Source organism: Hetaerina americana, unplaced genomic scaffold, assembly GCF_022747635.1.
Source record: "Hetaerina americana unplaced genomic scaffold, ioHetAmer1.1.p SCAF_4, whole genome shotgun sequence".
NCBI lineage: Eukaryota > Metazoa > Arthropoda > Insecta > Odonata > Calopterygidae > Hetaerina > Hetaerina americana.
Window position 1 is genome coordinate 6,842,007 of NW_027286985.1, and position 19,563 is coordinate 6,861,569.

General features: G+C 41.4%; 1 protein-coding gene across 2 annotated transcripts in view; it reads right to left on the minus strand.

The window, feature by feature from the left end:
* Positions 1 to 19,563, minus strand: part of LOC139692072 (proton-coupled amino acid transporter-like protein acs) — a 94,638-nt gene that overhangs the window by 21,497 nt on the left and 53,578 nt on the right. For both annotated transcript variants that reach the window (XM_071590103.1, XM_071590104.1), the window contains exon 2: positions 2,534 to 2,787. In XM_071590103.1, the coding sequence (XP_071446204.1) occupies positions 2,534 to 2,700 (167 nt within the window). In that variant the 5' untranslated portion in view covers positions 2,701 to 2,787. The remainder of the gene's footprint in view (positions 1 to 2,533; positions 2,788 to 19,563) is intronic.

The following is a 19,563-nucleotide window of genomic DNA, read 5'->3' on the forward strand; positions in this document are numbered from 1 at the left end:
ACTCGTGTTGACATAGCACTAGAACATATCTCCATACTTCCGCTTCTCAAAATACACTGGATGAATGTACGAACTCGTAATAACCTCAAACCTACGCATGCGCATAGAGGGGAAATGTTACTTCCACATGCCACCAGAAGTGCTTATGAAGGTCATTTTGTTTGTGATCCACAAGCATGTGTGCATTATTTTCCAGCATACCCTCCTAGTTTCCCGTTGCATTCCTCCCCAGTGTTTTCGGCGTGACAGCATCAGTAGCACGATAGATAACCACAGCAATTAACCCGAAGGTTGGTTTGATAGGCAAGTGTCAAATATATAGTGCTCTAGCACGAAGCCCAACAGCGAATGAAGTGCACACATCAGAGCAGGGCGGCAGCTCCTCTCCATCAGCCACTAATTGATCTTCAGGAATAACTGGTACACGAAAAATTCACTGCTTGGGTGAAGCGGTGCCCAGAGGCGACAACCCGGGCCCTCCAGTCAGCAGCCCAGTGCTCTACCACCACTGGACAACCACGCCTCTTATAAGAGGGATATAATTTGTAGATTATGAATAGCGAAGAATGCTTTCTGTGAGGAGATATTACTATTAAAGGTAAAGTATGTAAGGAAACGATTCATTACAGCTGATATTTATGTAGAATCTCCTTTTCTGCAGATGCGAGACGCGTCAGTGGGCTGGCAGAGAAAAGAAGACAGTAATTGAAGGAGATGCGGAGAGTAAGAGTTGCAGGGGAAGGCCAAAGATGAACTGTAAGGAGCAGGCGAAGGAAAATTTCGTCGAGGTAAGGAAGAGATTGGCTTGGAAGAGAATGGTTTCGAGAGAAAATAAAAAAAATCGTCGGATTGAAAGCGCGTGATGATGATGGCATTAAGACGACCGCAATACAATGTCAGAGAGGAAGAGAACAAAGCCGTTTGCTTGCCTCTCAAACGTACAGCTGCCGAAAAAACAGTGTTAATAATTACGAAGACTTAATGGATTATGAATGAAGAATTAATAAAAGATATGAAGACGTCATGTAAAAACTGAGTTACATTTTGTTAAAAGTTTTTTTTTTTTGGGGAAAGATACCGTTTTGTAATTGCAATGTACCGAAAGATCATCAGCCACCGGAATTTTTTAAGACAAAAAGGAAATCTAACCATTTTTAGCCCAAACCCATGCCTATGCAAATGCATTCCAAATTCCATTTCATCTTTATTAAATGTAGATAAACATTATACACTCGTTGGTACCCGGAAGCTATTCACTAGGTATAAAGATACTGGTGAAAGTTTTGAGAAACGAATGAGGTACTTAGGGCAGATTTCAATATGTGTGAGTTTATATTAATTAACCGGTAGGATATGAATATTTCGTGCATAACCGGATAACGCGACCGGAAGGACATGATAACTGTACTGAATGATCGGAAAGGAAAAAAGAAAAACCAATCCCAGTGATGATATAAAAGGTCATGCACCACAGCGGTAAAACAACGATTTTATTAAGCAAAGAGAAATTTGAGGTTACGCATAAATGCATAAATAAACGCATAAATAAATATTCAACGGTCTTAAAGTCGATTGAAAATATTTGGGTACGAATTATGTTGCAATCACTGGTATCATCCAATAGGTGACGGAAAGAAAAATAAACGAACTATGAATTTTAGGAGAGGAGAAAAAGATGGAGAAAGAGAGAGAGAGAGAGTCGTTGGGAGAAATTGAAATAAATCACAGGAATGGATACCGGGCATACTATTAAGTGGCAATGCTATTCAGTTGAAGACGGCGATATGAGGAACATTAGGTGAGCAAGGAAGAGGTAGGGAAAGATTGGGTATGCGGAATTGAAGAATGATTTATTGTAATTCAGGTTATGGAGAATTTATTTAGAGTTGTGCTTTATTTGCAAGCAGGCAGCGGTCTCATCAAAAATTCACCTTGACCCTAACACAACTCAACATTAATGGTAAAAGTATTGAACGAACCCAAAATTCACTTTTAGAGAGGAGAGTCTATTTATAGAAACAATAGATAAATAATTCAATTCATCTGTTGCTTCGATAAAACATGTTTGCATGTATGTTTAACCACCCTTGGAAATTATTTAATATCCAAGGGTGGTTAAAAATTCAAATCATAAATCCGCACTTGGCGATGAACAGTTCCAAGGTTCGTATTTAAGTAAGTGCATTGTTGTTTTTTCTAACGCCGCACGGTCTCTCTTGGTCAATCACAATGTAAGGATACTGGATATCATGTCGACATTATGTGACTATTCTTTCAAGCGACTAAGTCAATATGGAAGGAAGCAATATATCAAGGGTTGATAACGTCGTGGCTATTAAAATATGGACGATAATTCATATCTACCGAAATGACGATATTTCTCGATAATGATCGTCAAAAATATATATAATCGCCTTTGCGTCAGATGTATCGTCGCGTCCTAAATATTTCTTTATTTTGACAGAGGATAGCGGGAAATAATCATCACACAAGCCCATCGTCACATTCTTTTTTCATGTGTATCCGTACTTACGAGGTAGGGTGCTTGACGTGGTCTTCCTTGTCCACGTGGTTTCCGTCCAAGCCCTGACCAGGCTTCGAACTGGGTTCCATGGCGGTGCTGCTGGCGCTGATCACGACAGGGGCGTTCCCTGGTGAAGTGAACAGGGGCCCCTGCCCCTCCTCCGCGAGGTCCCCCATTGGCGAGCGTGTGATATCCCCTCGACGCAGCAGGCGACTCCCCCATACACCCCCCGGGCGACTGGGCCGCTCCCTCAGCCTCCACACCTGTGGCGGGAAACCGTGGAAAGGGTGACCGAGAGGGAAGGAGAGACGATCGGAGCAACATAAGTTCCGATTGCTTGAAACATCTTGTAAATATTAAACACTTGAAACATTCAGCTAGAAATAAATCAACCTGATTGGCACGACTACCTTCTTGTTTTTTGATTACATGATTAATAAAAATATGAAAACATCACTGAGCCAGGAAATTTACTTGATAGGTGTGGTTAGAGCTCATTTTGTCTCAAACTCTCGTGCGACCTGAGGAATCCATTCATTCGGGAGTGTTTACTTGGAAATTCACTCATTCAGTTCCTATCCGCGTGTCGCCTTCGGTTTGAGTGTGTCCCGAGGCGTCACACGGAATCGAAACCGGGTTCTTCGGGCAGCAGTCCTCCGCTCTGTAACCACTACCACAGTAATCCACTCGAAGGTCGACTTGATAGGTGAAGGCAGAGCTCTTCTAATACTATTCCCAACGCCGTGTAACATTCACACATCAACAGGGAAATAAGGGGGCCTGTTCCTTTCCCTGTGATGCCTATGCTTTCTCCGAAAGGTATGGTACCCGCAAATATCACACAGTTTGGGTGAGGCAGAAGGTATCCCAAAGTATGGCTCGGATTCTATCAGTAGCCCAGCGCTCTGCCCACTGGACTACCGCACCCCCTTGAGTCTAACATGCTTCTATAAAAAAAATAATTATTCGACAAAATATATTTGACAAAAAAATATTTTGACTCTGTCTCAGGCAAAACTTAGTGGAAATCATCCATGATAAAAGTAAAAAAACTAACTTTTCAGTTTTCTCATTAATTATTATTGTCCATGGAAATGGTTTCGTAGTCAGGCCCGCTCTCTAAAGATGCAAACCTTTCTACGTAGCCATGGTCGTGAGTAATAAAAATTCATGTGGAAACTGAAAATTAGTTCATTCAATCCTAAAAAAGTATCTCAACTGGATAGCCTTGATGACTTTAGGGTTAGATCTTTAGGGTTTATGGAAATGCGAGATATTAGTGCAAGAGTACGCAGTGCGCCACGAGCTGCAGCTGTTTCAAGGTCGCGCCTATTGTCGTTTGCTTGAAATAGTAAGCTAAAATGAACAATGCAATCGAAATACCCGCCAAATGTGAAGTTAGTTCAGTGATGAGGGTTTTACTGATATGAAAAACTTCAAAGCTGCTGACATTCATCATTGGGATATTTGTGCTCTGTTTTGAACCAAATGTGATGATTGATAAGAGTTGCGTGCGTCAGTGTTGTCGTCCGTTTAAGAGTGAACACAAATATCCATGATATACTATATGACAGAAATGGCCGCCCCCGTCTGTGGCGAACTATGAACTGCGCCTGAAAACTGACGAAAACTAAGTGAAAACCGGCGGTCACCGATACAGGAAATCTTTGGAAAGTATGCCACAGTTTTCTACGACTCTGTTGAATGTGAGTAAACACAAATGAAAAATTGGTCCACTGCACATGTTTTGTGCTCGTCTTGACGAGGAACTTCAAGATATCGTCATCGGTTGGTTGCGATCTCAGGCGGAAGAATTTAAAAGCTGAAGGAACCTGAAAACTAGTTCAGTGATATGACAAATGTTTAAATCTGTTTTGCGAATGTGTATAAAAATAGTAGAGATATGTAGTTTTGAGATTACAATAATAAATCTTTTGTATCTATTCCAGTGTATTTTTTATAGTATTACCGAGGATACTACTTTCTGGACAGCCCTCATGTTTATACATTTAGATTATACTGATAACAATAACTAGCTCACTTGCGCGAATTTAATCACACGGATTCAGCTCTTGATTGAATTGATATATTTACACAGCGTAAGCTTTTAATTAATAAAAATAAATAAGAAGCGGTTCAATCGTTATCATTTCATGTAACCAGTTTTTTTGTGGTAAACGCAAAAAGAAAACTTTCTCAAATGTTAGCCAGAGTGTAGTCCGAAAATTGTTATATTCCACAAATAAGACATCCACTATACGTAATAACCAAATTAAAAATTAATGTTACTCACAGTACGTTTACATTAATGATAAAGGGGAATAATATGCTATGCATAATGTGTTTTAATGCAAGACTAATGTTGCCGTTGTAACGATTACAAAAAATTCTCGAAGTCCGAGATGTAGACGACAATTGATATTATCTATGGCAGGGTCGATAGTCGATCATACTAAAAAGTAAAACTTAATAAGTGTATAAAAATTCAAGTTTCACGTGGATCCCACCTAAGTAGCGCTACTGCTGATGCGTGGACTAAGGTTTACGTTACTGTTAGTACAAAAAGAAATAAATTTTTCTTCGAAATGGTTAACATAATGATTGAAAAATGTGAGGTCCTAAAAACTTAACAGCTGTGAATGAAATTTTTCTCACATGTAATCTACCATTACAGAGTTTTCTCAAAATACATGAACGGCAGTTATCATTTAAAAACGTTAATAATAAAACAAAAAAACGGTTGTATATATTGAAGATAGTTTACCATAAAGGACTGTGCAATTTGCTTTCAAGCGATGCCTTACTCACGGAAAAACATTAAGTCGTTCAAGCGTAAAAGCACCCACGTGTAAATGCGAAACATTACTGAAACGGGTCTTACAGGAATAAGGCTTAACGATTTTTTCACTCCTTGAATAACCTTCGCTTGATACACTGCATCTTCTTGAACGACAACCGTCTAAGGCCGCCGAGCACCCACGGTGCTGACTGTACTGACCCGAGGAGGGAAAGTGTGACTCTCCTGGGAGGACACTCACGAGAACTGGGGCAATCCGCCGTTAGCCAATGTCAGGTTGTACTCCCGAAAATTATGAAAATACAATTTTTATTTTCCACTTGCTTGCATTTCCCATGGCGATTCTCCCTGCCTGAATTAATGGCGTCATACAGGGTCGCACCCAAAAGTGGTAGGATTGATTTTTTTGCAAGAATTTTATTGACGATATACTTACATCGAATTAATAATCTTCAAAGTATGCTCCTTGAGCTGCTACACACTTAGTATAACGTTGCTCCCATTCCCCGTACGCCCGCTGGAAATTTTCTTTGGGGATGCCGTTGATGACCCTCGTCGAAGCCTCTTGAACGGCCTTTATCGAGTCAAAACGTCGTCCCTTGAGCTGTCTTTTCATCAGGGGGAAGAAGAAGAAGTCCGGTGGTGCCAGATTGGGAGAATAGGGCGGGTGCGGCAACGTGGCAACGCCGTATTTGGCCAGGAGCTGTCTGACGACGTTGGTCGACACTCAGAATTTTCGGCACCATCTTGGCGCACACCTTGCGCATGGCCAAATCCTATGAAATAATGCGTTGGACGTTGGATGCAGACAGACCCAACTGGTCTGCAATTTCTTCACTGGTTAAGCGTCGGTCTGTGCTCAGCAGTGTCCTCACTCTGTCCACATTCGTGTCGGTTCTTGCCGTCGACGGCCGTCCGGAGCGATGGTCGTCTTCAACGAGCTCCCTACCCTCTTTAAACAACTTGTGCCACTCAAATACTGTGGAACGGCTTAAGGCAGTGTCCCCATAAGCCTGCTTGATCATATCGAGGGTCTCAGTTGCCGTCTTCCCGAGTTTCGCACAAAACTTCACGGAATAACGTTGCTCTAAATTCAGATTCATTTTGTTTTTCGACGCGGACAAAAAACTTGCTACACTAAAAACGGTGTCCTCACTCAACGACAGCCCGCAGGTAACTGAGGTTGGTGTTGGTCTGTTGCTAAGAGCCCCCTACACCTTACCCTGCCAGGCAGACCCCCCTCCACCGCTCCGTTAGCGCCAGAGAAAATCAGTCCTACCACTTTTGGGTGCGACCCTGTATAATTCCGTTTCAAAATTTACGCAAATATTTGCAATATTCCGCTCAAACAGTTCCAATATTCCCTCATTTTAACGCATTGTGTAATGAGGCAGAGCGCCGTGATCCGAGTCAAAATCGGGAGGGACGAAATTTGTCGGAGAGTCGAGCAAGCGAAGCACACCGGCGGAGGTATGGAATAGCCATGCCCACGTAAAGCACGACGAAAAACGAATTAGAAATCAGCTAGGCGGTTGGTATCACTCGCGAAGGACTAAGGCAGGAACCCAAATATATCGACACAACTCGACGAATCCACATGCGCTCATCAATGAATCGGAAGACAATTTTTTAAACTCACCGGGGTTCACCAATAAAAAGTCGTTGTTTAGTATTTAAAAAAAAACATCCCATATATACATTTCACATATATGAAATTCGCGACAGCGACACAAATCTTCCGGAATTCAATCATAGCTTGGTTTACGACGCTCCCTATTAACTTACATCACATATTTCGTGGACTTCCCCCTTTCTTAACTCTGGTGTCCTCTACAACATGTACTCCCTTTTTCAGTCCCACATTATTTTTAACTGTATTTTTGTCGTCAAAAAAATTCCGCTTACCTAACATTCTCCCCTCTTTCACCGCCTTATCAGCTTCCTCCTATCACATTAATGTCATTCGGTCATCCTTCCAACAATTCTTGAACTGCATTTAGCATCTTTCTCTCTGCCCCACATTACCCTCACTCACGACCTCTCCTGGTTGAAACACATACTGGGAAAATGTGGACAAGCTAACAAAAAATCAGGATTTATTAAAAGAATGTAGGGTAAATGTAACGAAAAGGTCAAAGAGAAATGTTATATTTCGCTGGTTAGGCTTTGTTTAGAATTTGCTGCAAGTATATGGGATCCTCACGAAGTTGGATGGATTGCCGAATTGGATTGCGTGCAGCGTGGATAGGAGTTGGATTTGTAAAAAGTTGTTATGATAAACTTATCAGCGTATCCAAAATTACTAGAGGAGCTAGATTATGAGTCACTCACGGACTGAAAGTTAAATTACAGATTAAATATCTTGCATAAATTGGAAGGACGTCTCTTTATAAATCATGTTGAAAATATTTTAGAAGCCCCTATTGTTGAAATGTCATCACCTGACTTTAGTGTTCCATATTCCCACATTTCCAAAGTTTCCAATCTGCACCCCCCTTGCCTCAAAGACCAATTTCCGAACCAGAGAGAAATAGACGCCATTGAACCCATGTCACCGTCAAATGCTATCACGAAAGCAAGTAGACATAACTAGGAGCTATAATCTTAGACTTCAAAAAAGCGTTTAAGGAGCACATAATAAGTCGATTTAGAAACTTCATTCACGCGGAATTTACAACAAGTTGAATTGGGCTCGTGACTTAATTTCTGATGGAAAACGGAGAGTAATAAATACTGGAATTGGTTCCGATTTTCTGAATGCAGCCTCTGGTGTAAGGCAAGGGAGCGTGATCGGGTCCTTCCTATTTGTTATTAGCATCGATAGCATTCATTGTTAACTGCTATCAAAAGATGATTTTCCGGTGATACATTATCTACCGCGATATAAGTAGCGAATTGGACTGCGACGCTATTTATGGCGGTCATATAATTTATACATATATATATATACATATATATATAATACATATATGTGTGTTTATATGTATATATATGTATGTATATGTATATATAATACATATATGTGTGTTTATATTTATATATATGTATGTATATGTATATATATATATAATACATATATGTGTGTTTATATGTATATATATGTATGTATATGTATATATATATATATATATATATATATATATATATATATATATATATATACATACATTCAAACACGAAATCCCGCCAAACGGCGAATAAATACTCATATATACAGAAACATATATAAGGAAAAGGGATAGGAACACGTATAAAGGACGAACACAATAGAGGTGGGGAAGGCGGAATCGAACGGATCACAAGAGTAAAAATATCTCCTCAACCGGGACTCGAACACCGGATCTTTCCACTTGCCGGGCGGATGCTCTTAACCACTTTACCCTGAGATCTCAGGGTAAATTACATATCCTCGATAGCTCAAGTGGTTAAGAGCATCCGCCCGGCAAGTGGAAAGATCCGGTGTTCGAGTCCCGGTTGAGGAGATATTTTTACTCTTGTGATCCGTTCGATTCCGCCTTCCCCACCTCTATTGTGTTCGTCCTTTATACGTGTTCCTATCCCTTTTCCTTATATATGTTTCTATATATATATATATATATATATATATATATATATATATATATATATATATATATATATATATATATATACACACACACACACATCCACATTAAACCAACCAATAAGCATATTCCACCAAATCTCCCACCCTCCTTAATTATCCCATCCCTACTCACACTGCTTCCCACAATCAATCTTTTGATGACTGCTTCTCCGTTTCGGTGATTGAAATCCTTCCCAAATCTGCTAGTAAAATAAAGGAGAGAACCCACGAATTGGCGCGTATTTGGGTGGCCCAGTCATTTAAACCTCCCGGACTGAACCAAGCCCACTGAAAACATCATATGGCTGCCTACATATCCCCACCCACCCACCCACTTGTTCATTTCCTATTGGTCCCTTACCTCTCCTTCCATCACCTCTCCCAAGCATATGTCCTCTCCTCTCTTCCCCGAGAACGCCATTCTAAAGACACGTCGAAACGTCAAAATAACATATTGTGAGTGTCCTTTCTTTGTGTCTCTATGGTCTAAATATCTGCATCTGTGTTTTTATATATTTGAGCGTCGCCGAAGAGCATTCCATTACGAAGATATTTATATATATAGATACACATACACGTATATATACTTATACACACGCACAAACACACACACACACACACACATATATATATACACACACGTGCGTAGAAAACACATATTTACAAATTGACCCTAACCTTTAAGATTTTTAAGCTTTCGGGCTTTTTTTAGGCCTTCTTCAGGTCAGACGTGATCATATTATAATATATCGACATATATATACCACATACATATGTGTGTGTATATATTATATGATCGCGGCTGACCTGAAGAAGGCCGAAAGCTTAAAAATCTTAAAGGTTAGGGTAAATTTGCGTTTTCTACTAACGTGTGTAGGTGTTTGTATATGAATATGTATATATATATATATATATATATATATATATTTATTTATTTTTATTTATTTATTTATTTGTATATGTGTTTGTTTGTGTATACACACGTATATTATAGAAATATTTTAAGCGGACCAATTAAAATAGCAGGGAGTCATATCATCGGACATCCCATGGAGAAAGCACGTTAGAAACATTTGAGGAGCATGATGGTTGCTGTAACTAGGGTCCATCAAAAATAAATATGGAGCTATTGGAATGAAAATGTTGAGAAAATGATTTATTTCGCGTAAGTTAGACACCATCTTAAATATGCATCGAGTGTTCGAGACTTCGTAGAAGGACTCAATGTCGAAATTAAACAGCACACAAAGAAGAGTTTTGTGAAGAATCGTTGAGAACAAACAGAAACTGCCAAATTTTTATTGGTTTGGTAAAACTACCAGCTCAAATAATGCACGCACAACTTAAACTTTCAGAAAGGTATAAATGATTCGAGTTTAACGCTGAAACAGATAGAATTACCTTATTGTCGTAGTCTTTATAGGCGAGACTGCAGTGATTAGTTAATGGGAATGATTGAAGACTATAGCAGTTGGAAACATAACTTACGCCCAATACAATTTCGCAAATGATATCAATCATTAATCAACAATTACTACAATGGTTGGCGACCATACGACAACTGCCCTCGTGGCGTCTATGTTGACTATTACGTGAATGCAGATGTTCATATATAATGGTGGACTAGGCATCTCTCCGTGAAACAGAATGCCCGCGATTCAATTCCCGCTTCAGGGAAAATAATGTTCTGTCAGGAGTGAGCACCCCTCACCCAACCTTGTGCTCATCCTAAAAGTTTCCTTGATCTTATTTTTCATTTCTATGAACGCCCACGAGAGTAGAGCGTCAAATTTCGGCATATTTTTATGTACTTGAAAGTATATGGATTAAGCACACATATTTACATTCATGAAAAATAGCCTGAACGGTTACAACATACTCTGTCTTGGACGATACGAGCAACGGAGAAAAGAAATTGAAGGCAATGAAAATGGGTTGCCACTGAAGAATGCTGAAAATGAATGGATAGACATAGTAGCGAATGAAGAAGTATGTACGTACTGAGAAGAGTATGTGAAGAGAGATGCCTATGGAGAGCTCTTAAAAAAAGAAGGAGGAAATCGATTGGACATATCCTGAGACATTATAGTTTGCCGAAGATCAAAATTGAAGGTGACATGAAGGGGAAGAATTAGAGAGAGAGGCCTAGGATGAGCAACGAGAGGCATACGATGGCAAAGAGCGGTGGAAGGAGCTATGAGGGAATGAAGAGCTAGGCAGGGAACAGGATAGCTTGGAGAACAGCTAAAAACAAATTCTCGGATTTATAACCCGAAGTGATGATGGGCATATCTAAGCTCAATTTCCGGGTCAAAATGCAGAACAAGTACAGAGTAACCAGAATTTTGTTTGCAAAAATTTCATGAAAATATTATTTGCCAATTTAAGCTAACTAATTAGAAATTTGTGCTCATTTCATTGTCCAGAAATGTTATTTTACTATTAGATTAGTGGGTTTATATCATAATTAAAATTAGGGATATTAAAGGTTACAAGGTCTGTCCAATAAATACGCGAACTGAGGCCATACAAATTTTATTTTGCAAATTTAGTCTACATCGATTTTGTCCCCTGTTCAAAGTATTCTCCATTCGTTACTATGCAGACTCGTTCCATCTTATTTTCCACTGTTTAAAGCACCCTTGGAAGTCCTCGGTAGTTAGGCTTTTTAGCTTTCTCGTCGTTTCTTCCTTTATTATGTCCACATCTTCCCAGTGATGTCCCCTCATCACATTTTTGCTTTTTGGGAATAGGAAAAAGTCGCAGGGGGCGAATCTGATCTGAATCGAGTATCTGGGGAATAAGGAGGATGATCAAGGATGGTGATTGATTTTTTTTGCCAGAAACTGGCGACCAATCAATGCTGAATGTGTAGGTGCATTGTCATGGTGAAGGATCCATCCATCATGTTCGGTTGAAATAGTATACACTGTTGATTTTCCTGAATTCAGTTCATCAGCTATCATTCGGACAGTTTTTCGACGATCGGTAAGCACAAGAGACCTCACACGATCAATGTTATCGTCAACACAGGTGGTTGAAGATCGTCCCGGCTTTGCATCATGTCGGCCATATTCAAAACGCTTATTCCACTTGAAAACGGATTTTTTATGCAGAGCATTATCACCGTAAACAGCCGCCGACATTTCAGTAATTTCTTGATAACTTTTACCGCACTTCACCAAAAACTTGATGTTGATTTGTTACTTTGTGATTTCGTCAATTTCCATTTGTGACAAACAGTAAAAACAAAGACAACAGAAACTGGCATAACCGGCACCATGCGCACAGCTCGACGATCCGCCAAGCGCAGAAGGCTCATTGGGTCTCAGGCAACTAGCGCCGCTAGCGGGCGAGGCTATCCGCGTCATATAGGCCGCCAGATTGCACCAGTTAGCGTATTTTTGGGCAGACTACGTATTATTTAATTTATAACTATTCAGTGTTTTGCGATTGATTTCTTGGTGCTGTTAGCATTCTACCGCGTTTACCAGGCCGTGGCAGAGCGATACATAAACGTTGATTGAACATGCCCAAGCCCTCGATTTGCAATCGCTCGGACACTGCACAGTAGTTGCTTAACCTGAGCGTATCATTCATAAAGAGGGATAGGGAACCAGTGCCACGCTAAGGTCTTGATCACTAGATACGCTATCGTGAAGGGCCACACCGTTCAACTAGCTCTGCTGCATTAACGTTGTGACCCGGAACGCATCATTCTAATTGCCAAAAGCAAGCAAAAAGTAAAAATATTATATATACGACGTTTTTCAGTGGCCAAAGATGGTGAAGTAGGGAGAGGTGATGATTGAAATAGTGAATATCACTTAATGGGGTGCATGACTAAATCTTTCTTCGCCTTCAGCCCCCCGTTGGGGATACCTCGACCATGGACAGAGGATGCGGGAGTTTTTCCCGCGCATTGACACCCTCCTCCCTCCCGGTACCAAGTTCTCGTTTGTGATTTCCCATTTCGCTCGATGCATTTGCGTTTTATTCGCATCAAGGCGGGCGTAATTCCTCCCTGAGTTTCCTCAGTCAGAGCCGACCAGCCACACGCCTCGTTCCCATTTTCCGTGGAAATTATCAGCTCTGCCGTGAATCACTTCTCGCCCCATCAGTTCTTTTTTCCCTTTCATTATCCCAGTTGCCAATTGAGCAGACATGTTTCGTATTCCATTAGATCACATACTACTTTTTCGCTACATTTTCTTCTTTTCTTTGAATATATTTATGGCGGGGCTCATAAATTATCCATATTTGGTACATTCACTTATGATATGACAAGCTCATTCTTATTCAGTTTTGCGATTGCCAAAATGACACCGCTCAGTCAGTTCAGACCAATTTGCAACCAGAATTAACGGCCAGTGAGGACCTAACAGATATAATATCAATTTTTAAGCTGACTTTTTGGTTAACTTCCGGACAACATATAAGGGTTCCTATTCCTTTTGCTGATTATTCTAATCTACTTTACCAGTTTCACTCCAGTTCTCACTTTTATCCTATCTGCCTTATTTTTCCGTTGATTGTAAATTATCACTTTCTCTGATATTATAACATTCTAGTGATCAGCGTGTCCCAGCTGATACATGTCGACAAGTCTTAATCACTTGCAGTGCTGCCTGTTTCCTTGGTCATCTCGAATGTGGACAGTAGGCGATCTCCGACGCGAGGAATGCTTCTAAATGATTGAGACGGCGTCTTCTTCCTAGGAACGAATCCATGGGAAGCTTCTTCGACCGCACAACGGATGCTCTTGTTTGGCATTGGGGCGGGGGTGGCAATGGGAAGCCGCACACAGATCCGGATCGCAGGAGAGGTCGGAGCCGAATGCCACGCGCTCGGGGTGAAAAGCCAGCTGTGTGACCTCATTCCAAGAAAGGATGAAGCGATAGGAAAGGTGGCATTAAAATTAAATACCTTGTCAGCGATAAATTTGACAAGATAAAAAAAATTGTAATCGAAACATTGACGGGCCACTCCGATGCGTCATGATTTAAAACCGTGTTAAACTCCATCACAGACTGCCTCAGGGATTCTGTCTTTTATCAATTTTAAGTACCACTGCCACTTACCCATATCCACCCATTACGGAATATTCCTAAATTATCTCCGGCCAAACATTAACTTTTCTCCCGTTTTTCTTATCTCCTGAGTTCAGTTCCTGACAACATTGTTCCTTTTTCGCTTCCCGCAGACACGTTTATCGACCTAGTTCTGTCTCGCTTCACTGCAAATCCTCTTCTTCAACTTTTTCCCATGAGTCGATATATTCATAGCTTTCTATTTTTCTAGATCTTGTACGCGCCCCTCAGCGCATGTCCTAAGAGGCACTATACATTTCGATACTCCTATGTGTGGACATTGTCCAAATAAATAAATTTTCGCTGGAATTACAAGGCTGATGACCAAGAGTTCCCTCAAAGTTTTATGTGTATTAATTCCACCTTTACAACCGTTCTTTAAACGTTTCGAGCCAAATCTACCAGGCCATTTTTGCCGTAATTCCCTCCTCCGGTGTTTTTCGCCACTCACGTTGACACGAGGATCATATGGCCGTTGTCGGTGGAGGTGCGAAAGCAATGAACACCATTTCACTCAACATATAACTAATGATAGATAAGTTTCGCTTAAGCCTTTCGTTAAAAAAGCACAATTTCCACTTGGTATTCCGCAATGCTTTTAATTTTGCACGACTCGGATTTCGTTGCGACGCAACATCATCAGTTCCACGTTGCTACGCAACATAATTCTAAGCATCTTAATTCATAACATCTTGCGCTTTATGTGCATGATATTCTTACTTTGGGAGAGAGCAATGTTCGAGTAGACGTGATTTTTCTAGATTTTATGAAAGCCTTCGACAAAGTACCTAATAGTAAACTACTCGCAAAGCTGGAAGCAAATGGCATAGATAAAAATATCCCGGGTTTGGATTAAAGACTTTTTCGAATGGTTGGGTTCAAAGAGAAGTGATAGTTCGAGGTTAGCTCAAATGCAGTAGAAGTTACTTCAGGTATTTCCCAGGGAAGTGAAATCGGACCTCTTTTATTACTACTGTACGTTAACGACATTGATTGCGAAGTCATTAAGATACCTTTATTTTACGACGATGTAGTTGTTTCCTGAGGACGCTGGTGCGGCACTTTGCAATAATAATTTAACTTAAAAAAGTGCGTGGTCATACAAAGTGTGATAAAAAAAAGACCGGACTGATTTTATTCCGCGCAAACCGATCAACGGATCGAAACGAGACACAATGCGCCGTCTAGCGGCACATCTGACGACTAAAACGAGATGTGTTGCGTTTGTTTACGTCGAGTCGTTACGCAGCAGCAGCGGCATTTGTTCGTCGCCGCTTGCAACGGCAGCTATGAAGGAGCTAGAGGAACAGCGTGTGTGCGTGAAATTTTGTTTCAAACTTGGCAAAAGTGCTACGGAGAAATTTGGAATGATTCAGCAAGCCTTTGTTAATGAAGCTATTAGTCGGCGCCAGTGTTTTGAGTGGTAGAGTCGTTTCAAATGGGGCAGATCCTCGATAGATGAATATTAGCGAACGGGACGGCCTTCCACTTCGACATACCCCAACCATGTCAAATTGGTGATTGCCAGAACGATTTGGTGCGGGAAAATCGCCGTTTAACTGTTAGGGAGATAGCCGAGGAAGTGAACATTTGTTTTGGATCCTGTCAGACACAATTGACGGACATTTTGGGCATGACGCGCGTCGTATCAAAATTCGCGGGTGCTGACGCGGGTGCGGAGTTTTACGCCAGAACTGGAACTTCCGTGATCTCACAGCCACCCTACTCTCCAGACGTGGCTCCATCAGGAATTTTTTTTGTTTCCAAATTTAAAATCAACCTTGAAAGGGCGCCGATTCGTCTCTATTGGGGACATTAACACTAATTGTACGGCGGACCTGAAGAGGATCCCTAAGGCGGCTTACCAGGCAGGGTTCGAGAGCTGGAGGAAACGTTGGCAAAGGTGTGCCGTCAGCCAAGGCATGTACGATGAAGGCGAAAAGTTCGATTAAGCTGTATCCGCCGAAATAAGCAAGTTATAAAATCAGTCCTGTCTTTTTTTAATCACACCTTGTAAATTTTTGGAAAAAGAGCAATTCCCATCCATACGCCTGCTGCATCGGGAACACCGAAATGGAATGTGTAGACTCAATTAAATACTTAGTAGTTACCCTCACTCACGATCTCTCCTGGGCGAAACACATACTCGTACTGGGAAAATGTGGATAAGCTAACAAAACATTAGGATTTATTAGAACAGTACTTCGTAAATGTGATGAAAGGATCGGAGTGAAATGTTATCTGTCATTGGTTAGGCCTCATTTAGAATATGCAATAAGTATATGGGATCCTCAAGAAGTTGGATTATTTGCCGAATTGGATAGCGTGCAGCGCATAGGGGTTAGATTTGTAAAACGTTGTGATGATAAACTTAGAAGGGTATCCAAAATATTAGAGCAACTAATAGAGATCCGTGCTTTCAAAGGAGGGAGCGAACGAACTTCTGGCATCGTTAATTGGTTAGAGTGTGCATTCAATTACACTTAACGAGAGAAGTACATCAAAGCTCCGCACGATGACATTAGGACATGATTTAATAATGATGACCGGGTTTCCATAAAAATTAACCTCGACTGACTTGGTAAAAATCCACATTTAATAATTATGCATAATTTCCTCTAAGAGGCGCGAGAAGGGAATTTTCTAAAAGGCACACTGTAAGGATTCTCAGAACAAGAAGTGAATCTTTGCCGACATCATCATGGAACGAACCGGAAGTTCGTTTCACGGACGCCGCAAATTTCCTCTCTGGCACAAAATCACAATCATTAAAGCAGTGGGTTGGTTTCGTAGCTTAGGTGTTACAACTGACCTCTTAGCGAACCCTGCGGCCCGTGAATTCACGCAGTCAAGTGGGGGAGGGGGCGAAGGTGCTCTCTATGCGGAAGGCCAATGTCCTGACCACTAGGCCACCGCCCGGGCTGCGTGGTGCAGAGTATAGACGCCAATAATTCAAGCGCCTCGGCCGCAAACTGCGCCGTGCATACGCGATGGGGTGACCTGGGCCAATAATTTCTACCTCTACGCGAATGCCCACGCTCTTTTCTATTGCCCGGCAACTGGACCAGTGGTGGCGTGCTGCCTTTGGCGCCACGGCGATGGGCCGCATGCAAATTTAACGCATATTTCGCGGAACTCCCGAGAAGTTACACATGATTCCAAATTATTTATGTCTTCTGTGTTAGATAGCATTCATCGAGACTAATGTTCGTTAAGGTCATGGCGCATTGTCCTCAAACAATGATTACTTCCGGAAAATTGTGACGCGAATGGCTGGAAACATTGGTGCGCTATTATGTGCTCTGTAAACATTCCTGCATCGTCCACAATTTTAAGTTGAGAAGAGAAATGTTTTCCAAGGTCACGCTAGGTTTGCAAACATTTTTGGCACTGATTTTCAAAATGACTGTCAAAAAAATCCAATCAGGGCAAGCGTTGACCGAAAAAAAATCAATTACAGATTGTGTAATTAACGCCCATAATTTAGGCTAAATCCCCGGAAAAAAGCCTGAGATTGACTTGGCGGAATCGAAAGCGTAGACGTCGATGGTTTGATTGCGTCACATATTATTCGGTCGCTTTCATTCGTTCCTACGTGAATGTTTACTCATTCATTCGTAGCAAATAGCACCCACCACTAGGTTGTGATTACTCGGGGTGATTACACGGCGGACTACTTTTGACGCGAAATATTATCCCCCGCGGTAGGATAACATTATTTTGATCCCTTGTCTTTTGTAGTCAAAATTACTCTACGCTTAATCTCACTTATTTTATTTACATGCTCTCTCCTCCCGTAGTACGATAGTGCCAATAAAACATTCTCAACGTCATCGCTTAAGAGACCCTCCAATAAATGCAAGATATTTAAACAATTTGTAATTTAACCTTCGCTCCGTGAGTGATTCCCAAATTAGCTGCTCTAATCTTTTGGATACGCTACTAAGTTTATCATAGCAACGTTTTTCCAATCTAGCCCCTCTACGCTGCTCGCGATCCCATTCGGCAATTAATCTTAGTTAATGAGGATTCTATTGATATACCGAAAAAAAGGTTTTTTAGAAACATTTGCTGCAAAATGCCTATGCTATGTGTACCTACCCACTCACTATTGGGCTAGCATGCCACCCTTCTTCCAACTGGAAAAAATATACTTCATGTGTGAGAGAATGGCCGAAGAGTACACTGCACTCGGCTACAAGTGGCGTCACCATGGCACGAGCGATTATCCACCTAAGGTGCGACGAGGGTCACGGGGTGGAAAGAGGAGACCAATCGTCGTCATGCCATGGGCCACTGCACCTCCCGCCAAGGATGAATGACTCCTTCACCATGGCCTACATCCGGACCTTCAACAAACTGCCTCAGAATGTCAAGGCCCCAAAGAGTTTGGAGTTCTTCCAGAAGGGACCGTGCGAGAGCTTTCTATTGCAGTCGGAAGAGGCGGGAGAGGGACGTTTCACAGGACTGCAGCAATTAGAGAAATATGAGTAAAAGTACTTGCTTAGGATATGTGGACAAGCTAACAAAGAATTAGGATTTATTAGAACAGTACTTGGTAAATGTGATGAAAAAGTGAAAGAGAAATGTAATCTTTCGCGGGTAAGGCCTCATGTAGAATATGCTGCAAGTATAAATGGGATCCTCACGAATTTAGATTAATTGCCAAATTGAATCGCGTGCAGCGTAGAGGAGATAGATTTGTAAAAAGTTGTTCTGATAAACTTAGAAGGGTATCCAAAATATTAGAGGCACTAGGCTGGGAATCACTTACGGAGGGAAGGTTAAATTACAGATTGGAGCTCTTGCATAAATTGGAAGGACGCGTCTTTTGCAGTGATGTTGAAATTGTATTATTAATCCAATCGTACTACGGTAGGAGAGATTATGTTAGTAAAATTAGAGATAGCAAGTGTAGAACAGATAGATTTAAGATGCCATTTTTTCCACGAACGATAGGGAATCATAATTACATTGTTCGACTGCGGCAGGGTCTTGCTCGGGTAAAATTATTCTCGAGTGTACTCGTATTCACCCCCTGCCACGCACCGTAGCGGTGGCTTGTAGGGTACTAAAATATCTAAATACCTAACATATTTTGTATCCTTACCCTTCTTGTAATTATTGAGGCGTGCAACGGGGGGGTTACTGATTACCTCTAACTCGACCGAGGTCAAGTATACAGATTATCAATTACCATAGTCACTATCCCCATTGTGCTCCAGGGCGCAGGATGAGAGTATCGGAAGCCCAAATGCGGAGGGCCGCCTGCCGGAATGATAATGCGAGATGGGGCGTCGCTTGCTCATCTTACAAGTTCACCCTCAGCGGCAGCAGTGCCTGTCGCCTCAATACACCGAAGACAGCATGGAGCCGTTACGGCGACGTTTCAAACCGTTGCGTCAAGACAACATCGCGTGCTTTAACGAAGCGCAAACTTGGTAATGGCGGGGCCAAAGGACACTGCTTGGGGAAGAGGGCGATCAATAAACCCCGCGCCATCTAAAGTACAAACTGAGGAAGAATTAATCCTTGGGTGTTAATAGTT